Below are 17,120 nucleotides of genomic sequence, written 5' to 3' on the forward strand. Positions count from 1 at the left end.
CTAAAGCGGTAATGCTTTGTGCTGATCATACGATACCATCGTTTATTTTCGGTCGTGGAAACAGAAGAGATTTACATAAACTGCCCCCGTGGGTAGCAAGTCTAAAATTGGGGGAACTTTTTGCTTTTATTTCTTTTATATTTCGTTTGGGTCTTTAGTATTAGTGATTGTGTGTGTGTGTGTGTTTGTGTCTATGTGTATGCACCTCTTAGAATTCAGGAATGTGTGTTTCGTTTTAGAGTGATTATGTGTATATTTACATCTATGTGTATGTTTGTGTCTTTCAAGAAACTGTATTTTCCATCTGTTATCGCGTTGTGTTTTAACAGTGACCTGGCCTTGTATTACATTACATCGTCACAACTCCACCACGTGACTTGTTTTTTTTTTTTAATCTTTTACGTCTTCTCAGGTTTTCTAGCAAAGAATAAAGTACACTACTAATAATATAGATTATAGTTTGTTGTATTCAATTCATGTCTGCATAGTGTTGCTTCCGGTCGTTGGCTTGTAGCACCAAACTGCCGGTTGACAACTAAACCGCTGTAGGCGTAATATATATTAACTTTTAAAACTCGAAATAGCTTGTAAAACGTCTTTGTCAACAGAACTGAATAGAATTTTTATTACAATATAGACAAATTCAAACCAACTTGAGGTGAAATGCAATAAGTATAGTAAGCTTAAGTAATAATATAAAATGGTATACTGAAGAAACCCTAACCCACTGGGCCACTAGAATAACGCGTCCTTTCTGTCTGGGCTTCTGGGGTCGTCTGTGTTTTCTAAGACCGCTGACGACATCGCCACCTATGTTGCATCATTCACAACCAATCGTTAACATCTTCCCACCGTCACCATAGAAACACACACACACGCACCATAATATTTAGTCCAGGAAGAAAAATGCTGCTATTTCCTTTACAAACTCTTTTATTTCCTAGTATTAATTCTCAAACCACACATCATCAATTAATTAGTTGTCTTTAAGATTAATCTGTTTGATGTTATTTTTATTTGCCTTAATAAAAGCGTTCATTTTTCAAATACAATTCCTTTCAGTTAGAAATTATTATAAATAGTTAATACTTCATTTAAAACATAAAACTAAACCAATTAGCTGACTAACAAAATTTTTGACCGATGCCACAAATATTAAAATTGCATTCTTTAAAAAAATACATTGCATTAGCGTAGATTTAAATTACAAACTTTTTATAAAGATTTTATTTTAACTTAATGCATTTTTGTTTGACAAGAAAGAATATATGGTGAAAGGTACTTGTATTACATGTTAGCGCGGGTCTAAATTCTAAATGTAGACTGTAAACAGGGCCGGCCTTAGGTAATTGGAGGCCCTTGGTGAAGCGTCTAGGGAGGCTCTAGGTGAAGCGAATATGGAGTCCCTAGGTGAAGTGTCTATGGAGGCCCTAGGTGAAGTGTCTAGGGAGTTCCTAGGTGAAATGTCTATGGAGGCCCTAGGTGAAGTGTCTATGGAGGCCCTAGGTGAAGTGTCTATGGAGGCCCTAGGTGAAGTGTCTATGGAGGCCATAGGTGAAGTGTCTATGGAGGCCCTAGGTGAAGCGAATAAAAGGCCCTAGGTGACGCATATAGGGAGGCCCTAGGTGAAGTGACCAGGGTAGCCCTAGGTGAAGTGTCTATGGAGGCCCTAGGTGAAGTGACCAGGGTAGCCCTAGGTGAAGTGTCTATGGAGGTCCTAGGTGAAGCGGATAAAAGGCCCTAGGTGACGCATATAGGGAGGCCCTAGGTGAAGTGACCAGGGTAGCCCTAGGTGAAGTGACCAGGGTAGCCCTAGGTGAAGTGACCAGGGTAGCCCTAGGTGAAGTGACCAGGGTAGCCCCAAATGAAATAGAAAAACAGAAAATTAAGACCGAAAATGCGCAAAGAATTATAAACCGTCCTTCATCTATAACTTCCATCTATGTTAATTCTGGGATAACTTCCATCTATGTTAATTCTGGGATAACTTCCATCTATGTTAATTCTGGGATAACTTCCATCTATGTTAATTCTGGGATAACTTCCATCTATGTTAATTTGTGATAACTTCTATCTATGTTAATTCGGGATAACTTCCATCTATGTTAATTCCGGGATAACTTCCATCTATGTTAATTCCGGGATAACTTCCATCTATGTTAATTTGTGATAACTTCTATCTATGTTAATTCCGAGATAACTTCCATCTATGTTAATTCCGGGATAACTTCCATCAATGTTAATTCCGGGATAACTTCCATCTATGTTAATTCCGGGATAACTTCCATCTAAGTTTATTCCGGGATAACTTCCATCTATGTTAATTCCGGGATAACTTCCATCTATGTTAATTCCGGGATAACTTCCATCTATGTTAATTCCGGGATAACTTCCATCTATGTTAATTCCGGGATAACTTCCATCTATGTTAATTCCGTGATAACTTCCATCTATGTTAATTCCGTGATAACTTCCATCTATGTTAATTCTGGGATAACTTCCATCTATGCTTATTCCGTGATAACTTCCATCTATGTTAATTCTGGGATAACTTCCATCTATGCTTATTCCGTGATAACTTCCATCTATGTTAATTCTGGGATAACTTCCATCTATGTTAATTCAGGGATAACTTCCATCTATGCTTATTCCGTGATAACTTCCATCTATGTTAATTCTGGGATAACTTCCATCTATGTTAATTCTGGGATAACTTCCATCTATGTTAATTCAGGGATAACTTCCATCTATGTTAATTCAGGGATAACTTCCATCTATGCTTATTCCGTGATAACTTCCATCTATGTTAATTCTGGGATAACTTCCATCTATGTTAATTCTGGGATAACTTCCATCTATGTTAATTCGGGATAACTTCCATCTATGTTAATTCCGGGATAACTTCCATCTATGCTTATTCCGTGATAACTTCCATCTATGTTAATTCTGGGATAACTTCCATCTATGTTAATTCCGGGATAACTTCCATCTATGTTAATTCCGGGATAACTTCCATCTATGCTTATTCCGTGATAACTTCCATCTATGTTAATTCTGGGATAACTTCCATCTATGTTAATTTGTGATAACTTCTATCTATGTTAATTCCGGGATAACTTTCATCTATGTTAATTCCGGGATAACTTCCATCTATGTTAATTCCTTGATAACTTCCATCTATGTTAATTCCGGGATAACTTCCATCTATGTTAATTTGTGATAACTTCCATCTATGTTAATTCCGGGATAACTTCCATCTAAGTTAATTCCGGGATAACTTCCATCTAAGTTAATTCCGGGATAACTTCCATCTATGTTAATTCCTGGATAACTTCCATCTATGTTAATTCCGGGATAACTTCCATCTAAGTTAATTCCGGGATAACTTCCATCTATGTTAATTCCGGGATAACTTCCATCTATGTTAATTCCTGGATAACTTCCATCTTTGTTAATTCCGGGATAACTTCCATCTATGTTAATTCCGGGATAACTTCCATCTATGTTAATTCCGGGATAATTTTCATCTATGTTAATTCCTGGATAACTTCCATCTATGTTAATTTGTGATAACTTCTATCTATGCTAATGCATTGATAACTTCCATCTATGTTAATTCCGGGATAATTCGGGATAACTTCCATCTATGATAATTTGTGATAACTTCCATCTATGCTAATGCATTGATAACTTCCATCTATGTTAATTCCGGGATAATTCGGGATAACTTCCATCTATGTTAATTTGTGATAACTTCCATCTATGTTAATTCCGAGATAACTTCCATCTATGTTAATTCAGGGATAACTTCCATCTATGTTAATTTGTGATAACTTCCATCTATGTTAATTCCGGGATAACTTCCATCTATGTCAATACCGTGACAACTTCCATCTATGTTAATACCGTGATAACTACCATCTATGTTAATACCGTGATAACTACCATCTATGTTAATACCATGATAACTACCATCTATGTTAATACCATGATAACTACCATCTATGTTAATACCGTGATAACTTCCATCTATGTTAATACCGGGATAACTTCCATCTATGTTAATACCGGGATAACTTCCATCTATGTTAGCTGCGTGTTAACTTGTTCTGCATGTCTACATCTGTATCAAACAACCCCTCGCTGTGCACTCGCTGGCTGTCAGTAGCCTAGCATTGAACGAGGACACACTAATTAACCCTTCCGTTGAGTAGTTTCTCTGAAGTGCTATATTTAGGACATGCAATAGCAGGTGCCGATGCCTGTCACGTGATAACCAGACCTACATGGCAGTGTGTGGGAAACTGGATATGATTGTCAATTACATAATTTGCTGTTAGTATAAGACTATAACAGTTAGACTGAAGAAGATCTACTTGTACATGTGGCATCATAGTTTGAAAATGCATGTAATGTTTGTTTTGTTTTCATATATAATTTGGAAGAGATGTCTTTTGTTAAGTTAGCAGGGGCGAATCCTTTAAGGGACCGTAATGAGTAAGTCTTTAATGGCTTAGCCAAAGTGCATCGGTAGTTTTTTAATATTAATATTTGAATCAGATCTACTTTATCCATTTTTAATTATCATTTTTTTTCATTATCAAAGAACTATTATTTAAAGTTATCTTATAATGCGTGGGGGCTGAGCGGTAAATCGTTTAGCTTCCGAGCCAATAGAAGCGTAACTGGGGAAAAAGATGTCATAAGAAAAAAATATACGAAAAAGTGGTGGAAATCTCCTGAAACTATTAAAATCTCTTGAAAAATTATTTAAAAAATCTCATGAAAAATAGGCAAAATTGTTGTTTTGGGGTGCGCGATTAAAGAAAAAAACAACGGCATTGTCAGCTTTTATTTAATAAAAATTTATTGCATAGACGAATGTTTTTTCTAATACAAAATCGTAATTAATTTATTATGCTTTCCTTACCCAGACCGGGCCGCGAGAAATCCGTTTCGCATAGGGCCGCGTAATTGTTAGGGCCGGCCCTGAATTTAATAAACCTAAAATGAGACATTGACCATATTTGTATTAATCAATGATTTTCCTAGTAGCCTAGCGTTATCTACGCCTTTGTTTATTTTTTCCAGGGGTGACGAAGTAAATGAAATGACTGCAATGACGCCATCACCCACAGATGGCGAGGAGGTAACTCTCGAGAACAATAATCTCTTCACCAGCAGTACAGAGAGGGGGAAAGCTTATTTCAGACGAATGAAATCTCCGAAACTGTTATGTAAGCTTTAATACAGAATTTACTGCCCTTTTTTGTTTATTCCCAACAGTATTGGCAGGTTATTTATTAGTTGATTGATGAAGATGTAACGCAATTTACTCCGAGTGTATTAAATTTTAAAAATTTTTTATTATGAAATGGTATAAAGTTAAGGCTTGCAAGACTAAATAGATGTCTAGTATATTAAAGTCATTGGTTAACATGCATGACTGAAGGCATGACGCGTAGGACGTAATCATCTTCTTTTTTTAAGTAACGTCTGTATTATATAAGATAAGATAAGTAGCGTATGACTCCTAGTGTGTGAAAGACAATTCCATGCCTGGGTCGTCAAATAGTCTCAAAACTACAGCCCTTATAAAACCTTTTGGATTCAAAATGTTCTTTTTGCGGTGGTGCGCATAGACAAGACTTCCGCAGCATTTGGTATGCACATCAATGTCGAAATAAACACAAAGTATGACCAATAGCCAACAGAGCTTTAAAATGGACATCGATATTGGAGGGGAAAAGTTTGGCAATTGTCAGAAGTTTTAAATACTCTAAGCAATCGTTTCAAATGAAGGAAACAAATCTGAATTACTGGCCAGAAATGGACAGTCTGTCTAAGCAGCACTTGCAAAGAAAAATAATCTGGAAAGACAAAGACATAGCCCTCGACAATCATATTGATCTTGACCACATTCTTATCTTCTTGTGAATCTTGGACGCTAACTGCAGAACCAGGGAGGGGAATGCTTGCAATTGACTTGAAATGATATAGACTATAGAGTTTAGAAAGATACTAGGTATCAACTGCAAAGACTACATCACAAATAAGGAGATAAGAAATAGGATCACAATAGGGCCCCCATGTTGAACTGCCGCTGTCTTTAAACGTGAACTAAAATGTATGGCCATGTCTCCAATTCCTCAGGGATCGTAAAAACTTTCCTTTCATGCAACTGTACCATTAACTCTTTCTCTCCAAACTGACGATACCAACGTTGATTTGACCTATTAAATTAATTTTTAGTTTCATAAATTTTAATTTGTGTTTTATGAAAAGAGTAGTGCACTTTTCTTTAATTCTATACCTAATATAACATTTCCTGATTTCATACAAAAAAGTTATTGAAGTTTAATCATAACAGAGTTGTGAAACACAAATGAGCCAAAGGAATAATTCCGTCGGAACGTGGAAAATAATTACGGAGAGAAAGAGTTAAATACAAAAAGAGGCAGAAAAAGAGATGGGAAGACAGCATCAAAGAATGGACATTGGACACTGAAACAGATTCTATTTAAGGCAATAGACACAAATGAATGAAAAAAAAAAGACGGTTGACAGATCATACGTGTTGCCCCAACGCTTCAACAGTCTTAGGGACAGTTGAAAGTAATGTGGTCCGTGACACCGGCGACGGAAATTTAAATGTCCCCTAGGCTGAAAAAAGTTTGAGCACCACTGATCTAGTGTGAGTTTCATGCTTTATTCTATAGCAAATCTAGTATTATTAGGCCCTTCGTATTTTCGTATAGAGACAGAGCACAACAATTTAAACATTTTCCAATAGTCTTCAATGGTATTCAACTTAGCCGAATAAAGATATAATACAATTCTGAAGTTTCTTCCATTACTATTGTCAAGCTCTGGGCTACTAGTACCAAACTCACGGTTTAATGACAGGTCACAAAGTCTCTCGTAAATATTTTCAACAGTAGCTTATTGGTCGAATGTTCTCTAATCATATTGCGACATGTGAAGAGTTGGAGACTGTTTCAAGATACGACCTTGGAGTCACTTTTGAGTCACTTTGGAGTCACTTTGGACTCCTGTTGTCAACAAAATTGTTTTGTATATTTATCACCGGAATGGAGGCACGGTGGCTGTGTGGTTAAGCGCTTGGCTTCCGAAACTGGGGTCCTGTGTTCAAATCTCGGTGAAGACTGTGATTTTGAATTTCGCGATTTTTTAGGGAGCCCCCGAGTCCATCCAACTCTAATGGATAGTTAAGGAAAGATAATGCGGCTGGTCGTTGTGTTTGCCACATGACACCATGCCCGTTAACCGTTGGTCAAAGAAACATATGCCATTAACATCATCTGCCCGATAGATCGCAAGGTCTGAAAAGGGAACTTAAGTTTAATTTTTCTTTTTCCTCACCGAAATGAAAGTCATATTATCTCTAATTTCTGCAGTCCCCATTTTGTATTACCAAGTATTTAGAAACGGTGGGAAGCGTGGTCGAGAGGCTAAGTGCGCTTAAACTTGGCTTGACTTGGCTACCTAGAGGGGGCTCGAGGTTCGACACCCGACTCGGGCAGAGTTGTGTTTACTGAGCGCCTAAAGGCAGCACGGGAAACCTAGATACCCCCCCCCCCCCCACAATGGACCAAAAGCGCTCTGAGCATGCTATAAGCATGAAAGAAGCGCTATATAAAAGCTATAATAATAATAACTAATTAAACGTTTGAGTCTGTTTTATGAATGTTTTCACATTTGTAATAGACCTAAATGTCTAGACCTTCATGACCTTTCATGTTAACTTTTTATCTCCACTTTGTAGGTTTGTCTGGCGTTTTATCCTTATTCTTACTGGCCTACACACTGGCTAAAATAATTATGGGTAAGGATTTTAATATTCTTTTGTTATGTCATTTTGACCTAGGATTTTATTTTATAGTTTTTTTCTTAAACTATGAGTGATAGACAGAAAGAGAGAGAGAGAGAGAATAAGAGAGAATGAGAAAGAAATAGAGAAAAGAGAGAGAAATAGAGAGAATAATAAAGAAAGAGAGAAAAAGAGACAAAGAGAGAGAGAGAGAAAAGAGAGCGAGAGAGAGAGAGAATACGTAGAAACCTTTCTTCTAAAGTTACGGAAATATAAGAATATTATGATGTAAAGTTTACCATTGACATTATTATTACATTTTATTCCAATTAAAATTAATAGTAACAATTTTTGTGTATACAAAGTAATCGAAGCGTATTAACACTTTTTTTTCTTAAGTCAAACATCTTCCCTAATAGCCTTTTTCAGTAGCATCAACTGTTTTCTATATATTATCCCCCAAGCTTTACAGAAAATGAAAAGTTTAGTCCTATCTATTACATCGCAATTAACGAGACTATATATAATATAGAATATACAATATGAACTCGAAGAATGTAATTAGCATAGACATATATAAATATAGACTGGAAAAAGGAAATAACTTCATGTAACTTGAAAACATGTATATCTATTGTTGTCGGATTTACGAATTCTGAAAAGTTGCATGATCTTCAGTCTTAGAGATTAAACAAAACTACACTGCTGTATAATAAAGTACACAAAATTGCAAGTCACAAATTTTCGTTTCATAAAACTCTTTTATCGGCCAGTCTATATTTATTTTTGTCTATGGTAATTACACAAATAAGGAAATACAACGATTTAAAAAAAAAGGTATATTTAATTATACGAGGCGAGGTGGCTGAATGGTCAAGCGCTTAACTTCCAAACCAGGGGTCCCGGGTTCGAATCCTGAGGAAGACTGGTATTTTTAATTTTGCGATCATTAGGGCACCCAGCACATGACATTAGTTAGGGAAAAGTAAAGGCGGTTGGTCGTTGTGCTGGCCACCTGACACCCCTATTAACCGTGGGCCACAGAAGCAGAAGAGCTGTATAGGTCGCAAGGTCTGAATGGGGGAACATGTTTAATTATAATTAATGTTATAATGAATGTAATAATTATATTTATGATTTCAATATTTATTCAAAGGTCTCAACACCACATCTGTTGTTGTTGTTTTTTTTGTTTTTTTTATACTTGTTAAAGTATTATTCTCTTAATGTAGAGATACCATACGTTTTTGCTTAATTGTTTGTTTATCGTAGGCCATTAAAAAAAAAACAAAAAAAAAAAACAGAACTATTTATCACTGGTCACTGGTCATCAAAGACACTTAACTGAAGCTAAGCGTTACATTGGGTGATGTCGAACCACAGATTTATCAAATAATTAAACAATTAATTAACAAGTCTTGTTTAGTAAACCTCTATCGTAAGAGGAACTGCTACCAATGTCCTAATCATCACGGTCATAGAAATATATACTATATTTTCTTTAGGTTCCAGCTACTTAGACTACTGCCCGGCTGACCCATTCATACCTATCTACCTAATTATCAGTGGATGTCTGACATTAATCATCATCTTTATCATCTATGTTATCGTCTACGTCAGAACGAAGAAGAAAGACAACGATACCCTCACATCGACTGTCTACCTCGTAGCTTTTGTCTACCTCTTCATCCACATCGTCCTGCATTTAGCTGGTTAGTATTTGTTAACATTTTGTTTTAGTATTTCTATGAACTGGTTAGTATTTGTTAACATTTTGTTTTAGTATTTCTATGAACTGGTTAGTATTTGTTAACATTTTGTTTTAGTATTTCTATGAACTGGTTAGTATTTGTTAACATTTTGTTTTAGTATTTCTATGAACTGGTTAGTATTGTTAATAGTTTGTTTTAGTATTTCTATGAACTGGTAAGTTGTACTTTGAACTGGTTAGCAGAACCATGAACTGGTTAGTATTACTATATACTAGTTAGCAGTTCTGTGAACTGGTTAGTAGTCTTGCGAACTGGTTGACAGTACTATGAACTGGTTAGTAGTCTTGCCAACTGGTTGACAGTACTATGAACTGGTTAGTAGTCTTGCCAACTGGTTGACAGTACTATGAACTGGTTAGTAGTCTTGCGAACTGGTTGACAGTACTATGAACTGGTTAGTAGTCTTGCGAAATGGTTGACAGTACTATGAACTGGTTAGTAGTCTTGCGAACTGGTTGACAGTACTATGAACTGGTTAGTAGTCTTGCGAACTAGTTGACAGTACTATGAACTGGTTAGTAGTCTTGCGAACTAGTTGACAGTACTATGAACTGGTTAGTAGTCTTGCAAACTGGTTGACAGTACTATGAACTAGTTAGTAGTCTTGCGAACTGGTTGACAGTACTATGAACTGGTTTGTAGTCTTTCGAACTGGTTGAAAGCACTATGAACTGGTTAATAGTCTTACGAACTGGTTGACAGTACTATGAACTGGTTAGTAGTCTTGCGAACTGGTTGACAGTACTATGAACTGGTTAGTAGTCTTACGAAATGGTTGACAGTACTATGAACTGGTTTGTAGTCTTGCGAACTGGTTGACAGCACTATGAATTGGTTAGTAGTCTTACGAACTGGTTGACAGTTTTATGAACTGGTTAGTAGTCTTGCGAACTGGTTGACAGTACTATGAACAGGTTAGTAGTCTTATGAACTGTTTGACATTATTATAAACTGGTTAGTAGTCTTACGAACTGGTTGACAGTACTATGAACTGGTTAGTAGTCTTATGAACTGTTTGACATTATTATAAACTGGTTAGTAGTCTTACGAACTGGTTGACAGTACTATGAACTTGTTAGTAGTCATATGAACTGGTTAGTAGTCTTATGAACTGGTTGACATTATTATGAACAGGTTAGTAGTCTTACGAACTGGTTGACAGTACTATGAACTGGTTAGTAGTCTTACGAACTGGTTGACAGTACTATGAACTGGTTAGTAGTCTTACGAACTGGTTGGTAGTATTATGAACAGGTTAGTAGTCTTACGAACTGGTTGACCGTACTATGAACTGGTTAGTAGTCTTATGAACTGGTTGACAGTACTATGAACTGGTTAGTAGTCTTATGAACTGTTTGACATTATTATAAACTGTTTAGTAGTCTTACAAACTGGTTGACAGTACTATGAACTGGTTAGTAGTCTTATGAACTGGTTGACATTATTATGAACAGGTTAGTAGTCTTACGAACTGGTTGACAGTACTATGAACTGGTTAGTAGTCTTACGAACTGGTTGACAGTACTATGAACAGGTTAGTAGTCTTACGAACTGGTTGACAGTACTTTGAACTGGTTAGTAGTCTTGCGAACTGTTGACAGTACTATGAACAGGTTAGTAGTCTTGCGAACTGGTTGACAGTACTATGAACTGGTTATTAGTTTTACGAACTGGTTGACAGTACTATGAACTGGTTAGTAGTCTTATGAACTGGTTGACATTATTATGAACTGGTTAGTAGTCTTATAAACTGGTTGACAGTACTATAAACTGGTTAGTAGTCTTATGAACTGTTTGACATTATTATAAACTGGTTAGTAGTCTTACGAACTGGTTGACAGTACTATGAACTGGTTAGTAGTCTTATGAACTGGTTGACATTATTTTGAACTGGTTAGTAGTCTTATGAACTGGTTGACAGTACTATGAACTGGTTAGTAGTCTTATGAACTGTTTGACATTATTATAAACTGTTTAGTAGTCTTACAAACTGGTTGACAGTACTATGAACTGGTTAGTAGTCTTACGAACTGGTTGACAGTACTATGAACAGGTTAGTAGTCTTACGAACTGGTTGACAGTACTTTGAACTGGTTAGTAGTCTTGCGAACTGTTGACAGTACTATGAACAGGTTAGTAGTCTTGCGAACTGGTTGACAGTACTATGAACTGGTTAGTAGTCTTACGAACTGGTTGGTAGTACTATGAACAGGTTAGTAGTCTTACGAACTGGTTGACAGTACTATGAACTGGTTAGTAGTCTTACGAACTGGTTGGTAGTACTATGAACTGGTTAGTAGTCTTGCGAACTGGTTGACAGTACTATGAACTGGTTAGTAGTCTTACGAACTGGTTGACAGTACTATGAACTGGTTAGTATTACTATGAAATTTTTTTTTTATTTCCTTTCTTATAAATGTGTTTCTGAAAAGGTGTAATGTTGATAATCATAAACGATTAAACAGACATAGAACTAACCTTTTGGGACACAATTTAAACCAATCATAATCACATGCATTACTCAAGTCACCAGGCTCAAAATGAACAGACACAAGAATTCAATAAATTCAAATTTCTGATTTAAACTTCGCATGTAATGTTTGGATAAATGTAGCTTGATCGTAGGCTACTCTACATTTGCATCATTTTCATTGAAATGATTTATTGTTTGTTTTGTACAATGTTTTACATGTTTCGGATGTTCCTTCAGAGTTGAAGATAGTTTACTTCCTAGTCCAAACCTCCCGCAGGATTACGGGGGATGGGAGCGGGCAGGGTTTGAACCCGGGACCATCGATAAATCCAAACGACAGTCCAGCGCGCAAACCGCACTACCAGGCAGCCATCCTTATGTGCACAGCGTTACTGTAAGACTAATTTCCTCTAGGACGCATGTGGTGCGCACCTATGCACTGTTCAGCACTGGATATGGAAGGACTGTTTAGAAGTGACAGTTGATTTCCGCCTAAGTGAAAATGTGAACATTTTGGTCGATCGCTTGAGTCGCTCCAAATAATGGTTTACGAAAGGAATTATCGCCAGTGGACAGAAGCAGGGGAGAAGCAGTGTTGAGGTTCGGTGTGGGTTGCCTGGTCATGAGGGTGTCAGAAAAACAGAAGAGGGTTCGCTCATGTGAGTGGAAGACCTTCCTGGATGGTTTGAGACAACCAGAAGATAGAGAGCGACACGGGTTGTGAAACGGTGGTAGCGGCGATACAGGCGGCGACAGTGAACCTTATTAGAAAGTGATGACAGAGGTGGCGACAGTGAACTTTATTAGAAAGTGATGACAGGGGTGGTGACAGTGAACTTTATTAGAAAGTGATGACAAGGGGTGGTGACAGTGAACTTTATTAGAAAGTGATGACAGAGGTGGTGACAGTGAACTTTATTAGAAAGTGATGACAAGGGGTGGTGACAGTGAACTTTATTAGAAAGTGATGACAGAGGTGGTGATAGTGAACTTTATTAGAAAGTGAAGACAGGGGTGGTGACAGTGAACCTTATTGGACGGTGAAGACAGAGGCTGCGGCAGTGAATCTATTGGAAAGTGAACGCAGAGGCGGCGAAAGTGAGTTTATTAGAAAGTGAATGCATGCTGCGACAATGAACTTTATATGAAAGTGAATACAGAGGCGGCCACAGTGAACCTTATTGGCAAGTTAAGAAAAAGGCTGCGACAGTGAACCTTATTGAAAATTGAAGTCAGGGGCGGCGACGGTGAACTCCGTAGGCATGATCTGAGGTCCAAGACTGCTATCTATGTTTGTGATGCCCTCGTACAACATGTAAATAAACAGCCATCGTGTTTTGCTGTTAATCTTCGTTGACTAGACTTCCTTAGCTTTACATTATTATTATTATTATTATGTTAGAAAAGAACGAGCGTTCATTCTCTGGCGCTGCCAGGGTCGAGTTTCGCTAAAGAAAACAAAATTCATCGTAGTCCCTTAATCAGTTTCCACTGAGGAATTTTCTGGTGATGTGGCAGGTCTGCAGCAGTACCGCCCTCTAACAGGCAAGGAGAACGTTCCTAGGAATGTTAAGGGCCTTGAAGGTGTCTGTGAGGTCAGTTGTTATTATCCCCTCGGTTGATATAACAATGGGGTATATTGTTATTTTGGACAATTTTCATATACGCTTAATCTCCAAGCCTAGGTTCTCATATATTCTTTGTTTTTTCTATCTTAGTTTTTCTTAAATTATGAGACAGTGGTACGGCGATGTCGATAATGGTAGCGGTTTTTCCTTTTTTATCAACGAACAGCAGATCCGGGCGATTGAAATCTACCGTTTTGTTGGTCAGAATAGGCCTATCCCAGTACAGCAGATGTTCAGTAGACTCGAGTTTTATTATTATTATTATTATCATTATTATTATTATTATTATTTTTATTATTATTAAAACACTTCTAAGACCATATCGCTTTAAATCTCTGTACTTCTAGGTAGTGTTTGCGTCATAGTCAAAGAGAAGCACATCAAAGACTTGAGACTCTACAACGTCACGGGCGAGAGCGTCACGTGCAGCGAGACCCTCATCGACTTCTCCCTGGGCCTGGTCATCTTCGAGCTCGTCGTCATCGGCGTCATCTTCATCATCACGGGGCTCTTCATCGCCGAGGCCATCAGGGAGGTGTGCTGCCCCAAGTACAGCGCCGTCCCCAGCCCCCACTCGCCCACCACCGTCATAGTCAACGATAACTACATGCCGCCCACGTAGTGCCTGAGGAGGTGGGGGAGCGATGGTGCCAGCGTAAAAAGGACAAGGGCGTAGAAGCAAAAGGGCGTAATGGTCTAAGCCACAACACTTACAAAAGATTGTTCCATATACACAATGGCAATCAAGTGTGTTAAAATAGACTTGTATATTCGTTTTTCAGAATCTTGTTAAAAAAAAAGACAACAAGGAAAACGTTTATATTGGACTGGATTCTTTTAGAAAAAAAAAGATAACAAGACATTTCAGGCATGTAAGAATGTAGTTATCTAATCCATTCGCTGGCTGTAAAATCGATGTCTTGTTTTCTCGATAAAATGAAATTGGAACTCAAAAAAAATCAACATGTTAGATCGGTCTGGAAGGGCAATAATAAGTCACGAGTGAAGACTTTAGTCACGAAGCCAAAATATGATACCAGTTAATTCCCTTTAAAAAGTTTTTTTTTTCTTTTTAATGTCCCCGGGGGCTCTAATGAAGTACTTATTAAATGTTCCCTTTTTTTATTTCATCTCAATGATTAAAGTATAGGTAACACTATAAGTCAAATTTACTGGGAGCGGACTACGTACATTATGGTTATTACAACATAGATCGAATTTAAAGCTTATTATAATAGCATCATTAGTATCCCACTATGCCTTGCTAGAATGTCATACCGTTAACAGCGTAGCACATGATCTGTAAGAAGAAACTGAGCAAAGTTATAATTCTTGAGACACTAGCAACCAATGGACCTCATTCACCAATCGTAAATAAACACATTTAGCCACGTCATAACATTGATAAAACAATGAAAAAATACGTATCACGTGACAGCCACTATGGATTTCATAATTTGTATAGAATATATATAGAATCACGTGGCTAAATGTTGTTTGTTTAGGATTGGTGAATGAGGTCCATTGATCAGCCTTAGATTTAACGCTACAAAGTTAGGTCCTTATCAAATTAAAAAAAGCCTTATTTATAATTGATATTAGCCTCAAAGGCGATGAATAATGAGAAACTAAATAAAAATGTTTAGGGTATGAATTGATTATAAAACAAAATGAGAAACTAAACAAAAATGTTTAGGGTATGAATTGATTATAAAACAAAACACGCATTGACTGTGTTAATTTTAAAAACATGTTTATTTGTATGAGTCCAATGTCAAACTCTCACACATATGTTTTTTGTGTATGTCAAATGTATATTTGTTCTCATAAGGTGTCACGTGGGGATCTTGTCGGCATCCATATGTATAATGCAGTGTTTTTCTGTTGTTCTAGTATTGTATTAATGCAATGGTGTTATGATATACACATATCACTAATGAAATTACATTTTTATAAATATATATTTATATATGTATAATGCTTCATCTTGGTTATATGTTGTGCACTACTCCACTTGTGAATGTAAATATAAAAAAAAATTATTAAAACACAATAAAAATAAATAAATAAATAAAGTGTTCTCAGCACTTACAAACCAAATTGCTTCCCTTGTCATTAGCCAACATAACGTACTGTCACCAAGGTCTCAAGAGATGTGTAAACAGGAAGGTTACTTGGTTTTGCAACCATTCAAGTTTTTTAACAAAAGATTGAGAATGAAAGAGAGTTAATTTTAACATTGTTCACTGTTCGAGAAGGTTCTATTTAGAAGCCTACAGAAAAGGGAGAGGCAAGCTGATATTAGGGTACTTCAATGAATAAGCTTCCAGCTTCAAGTTAAGTTGTGAAACTATTATTTACTTATATGACAATTACCTGGCTAAAATTTAAAGTTGATTAGAAAGAGAATAACAAAATCATACTAAGTATAGTTGTTTGTTTTTTTTTTTAATACCCTGTGATCTCGCTAATTGGTGTGATAGCACCTCTGAAAACTTTGAATAAAAAGATACTATATAGCTAAATATGAGGATGTGGTAAGTCTCTATATATTTCTGCCAATGTTCGAAATAATGTGTCAAGGTATGTTTGCATGGAAATCTCGGATGACAGGCTACTTAGCAAGGGGGAGGCTCGAGTTCGAAACCCGACTGGAGTTGCTGCTGCTGAGTGCCTTACTCTGGGTATTACTGATCTAATAGATTGGATGTAGATCTAAGTCAAACATGGCGAATGTTTCCGTATCAGTTGTTCTTAATTATTTCGCCACGAAAATGAAATGAATTAAGAAAGGGGGGTGAGACATGCTGGTACTGAAAAGTGAAAAGCATAGAGGCACTAGATCAAGTTGACTATAGAATCTTAAATGTTCGAAAAGCAAATTTATAGATAAACTAATTCAATTACTTTTCAGTTTTACGTTATACCAACGAGAACAGCCTAGAATACTTTACAAACAAAAAATCGTCTACTTTTCATTCAATTATACCACTCCAACCCAATAAAAAAATAGTATAACAAACTATGAAATTAGTGTAGTCACAGATATGACTTCTATTAAGATTATGTGATCTTTAAATCTAAGTTATCTAATTGTAACTAACTTTGGTTAATTCTTGCTATAGACAAATAGCTCGATATACTAAAGGGAATGAGTCTCCAATGCTGGTCCTTAATACGTTCAAGTGTTATACAATACACTCGACGAAGGAGAATAGAATTAGTATTTATTTACAGCCAACACTAGGTTACACATATGATATTGAATACATCATCTTCAATAACTAAAAGTACCAAAGGTGCCCAAATTAAATACTACAAGACGCTTAGACTAGATTCAGTTAACATCGGCCATCAATGCCACAACATAGTATTACCCCAAATAGTCAGTTCACACAATGGCGGAATAATATCTC

General features: G+C 36.7%; 1 protein-coding gene across 3 annotated transcripts in view; it reads left to right on the top strand.

Annotated features, from left to right (window-relative positions):
• The window catches only part of LOC106072028 (uncharacterized), a 34,812-nt gene extending 19,008 nt beyond the window's left edge, over positions 1–15,804 (top strand). For 2 of the 3 annotated variants that reach the window (XM_056040995.1, XM_056040996.1), the window contains exons 2-5: positions 5,092–5,237; positions 7,787–7,846; positions 9,337–9,543; positions 14,052–15,804. In XM_056040995.1, coding sequence (XP_055896970.1) covers positions 5,092–5,237; positions 7,787–7,846; positions 9,337–9,543; positions 14,052–14,326 — 688 coding nt within the window. In that variant the 3' untranslated portion in view covers positions 14,327–15,804. Of the gene's footprint in view, positions 1–4,325; positions 4,410–5,091; positions 5,238–7,786; positions 7,847–9,336; positions 9,544–14,051 lie in introns of those variants that run through there. The other variant, XM_056040997.1, reaches the window with a different exon arrangement.
• The last annotated feature ends 1,316 nt before the right edge of the window (positions 15,805–17,120 follow it).

Source organism: Biomphalaria glabrata, chromosome 9 (assembly GCF_947242115.1).
Source record: "Biomphalaria glabrata chromosome 9, xgBioGlab47.1, whole genome shotgun sequence".
NCBI lineage: Eukaryota > Metazoa > Mollusca > Gastropoda > Planorbidae > Biomphalaria > Biomphalaria glabrata.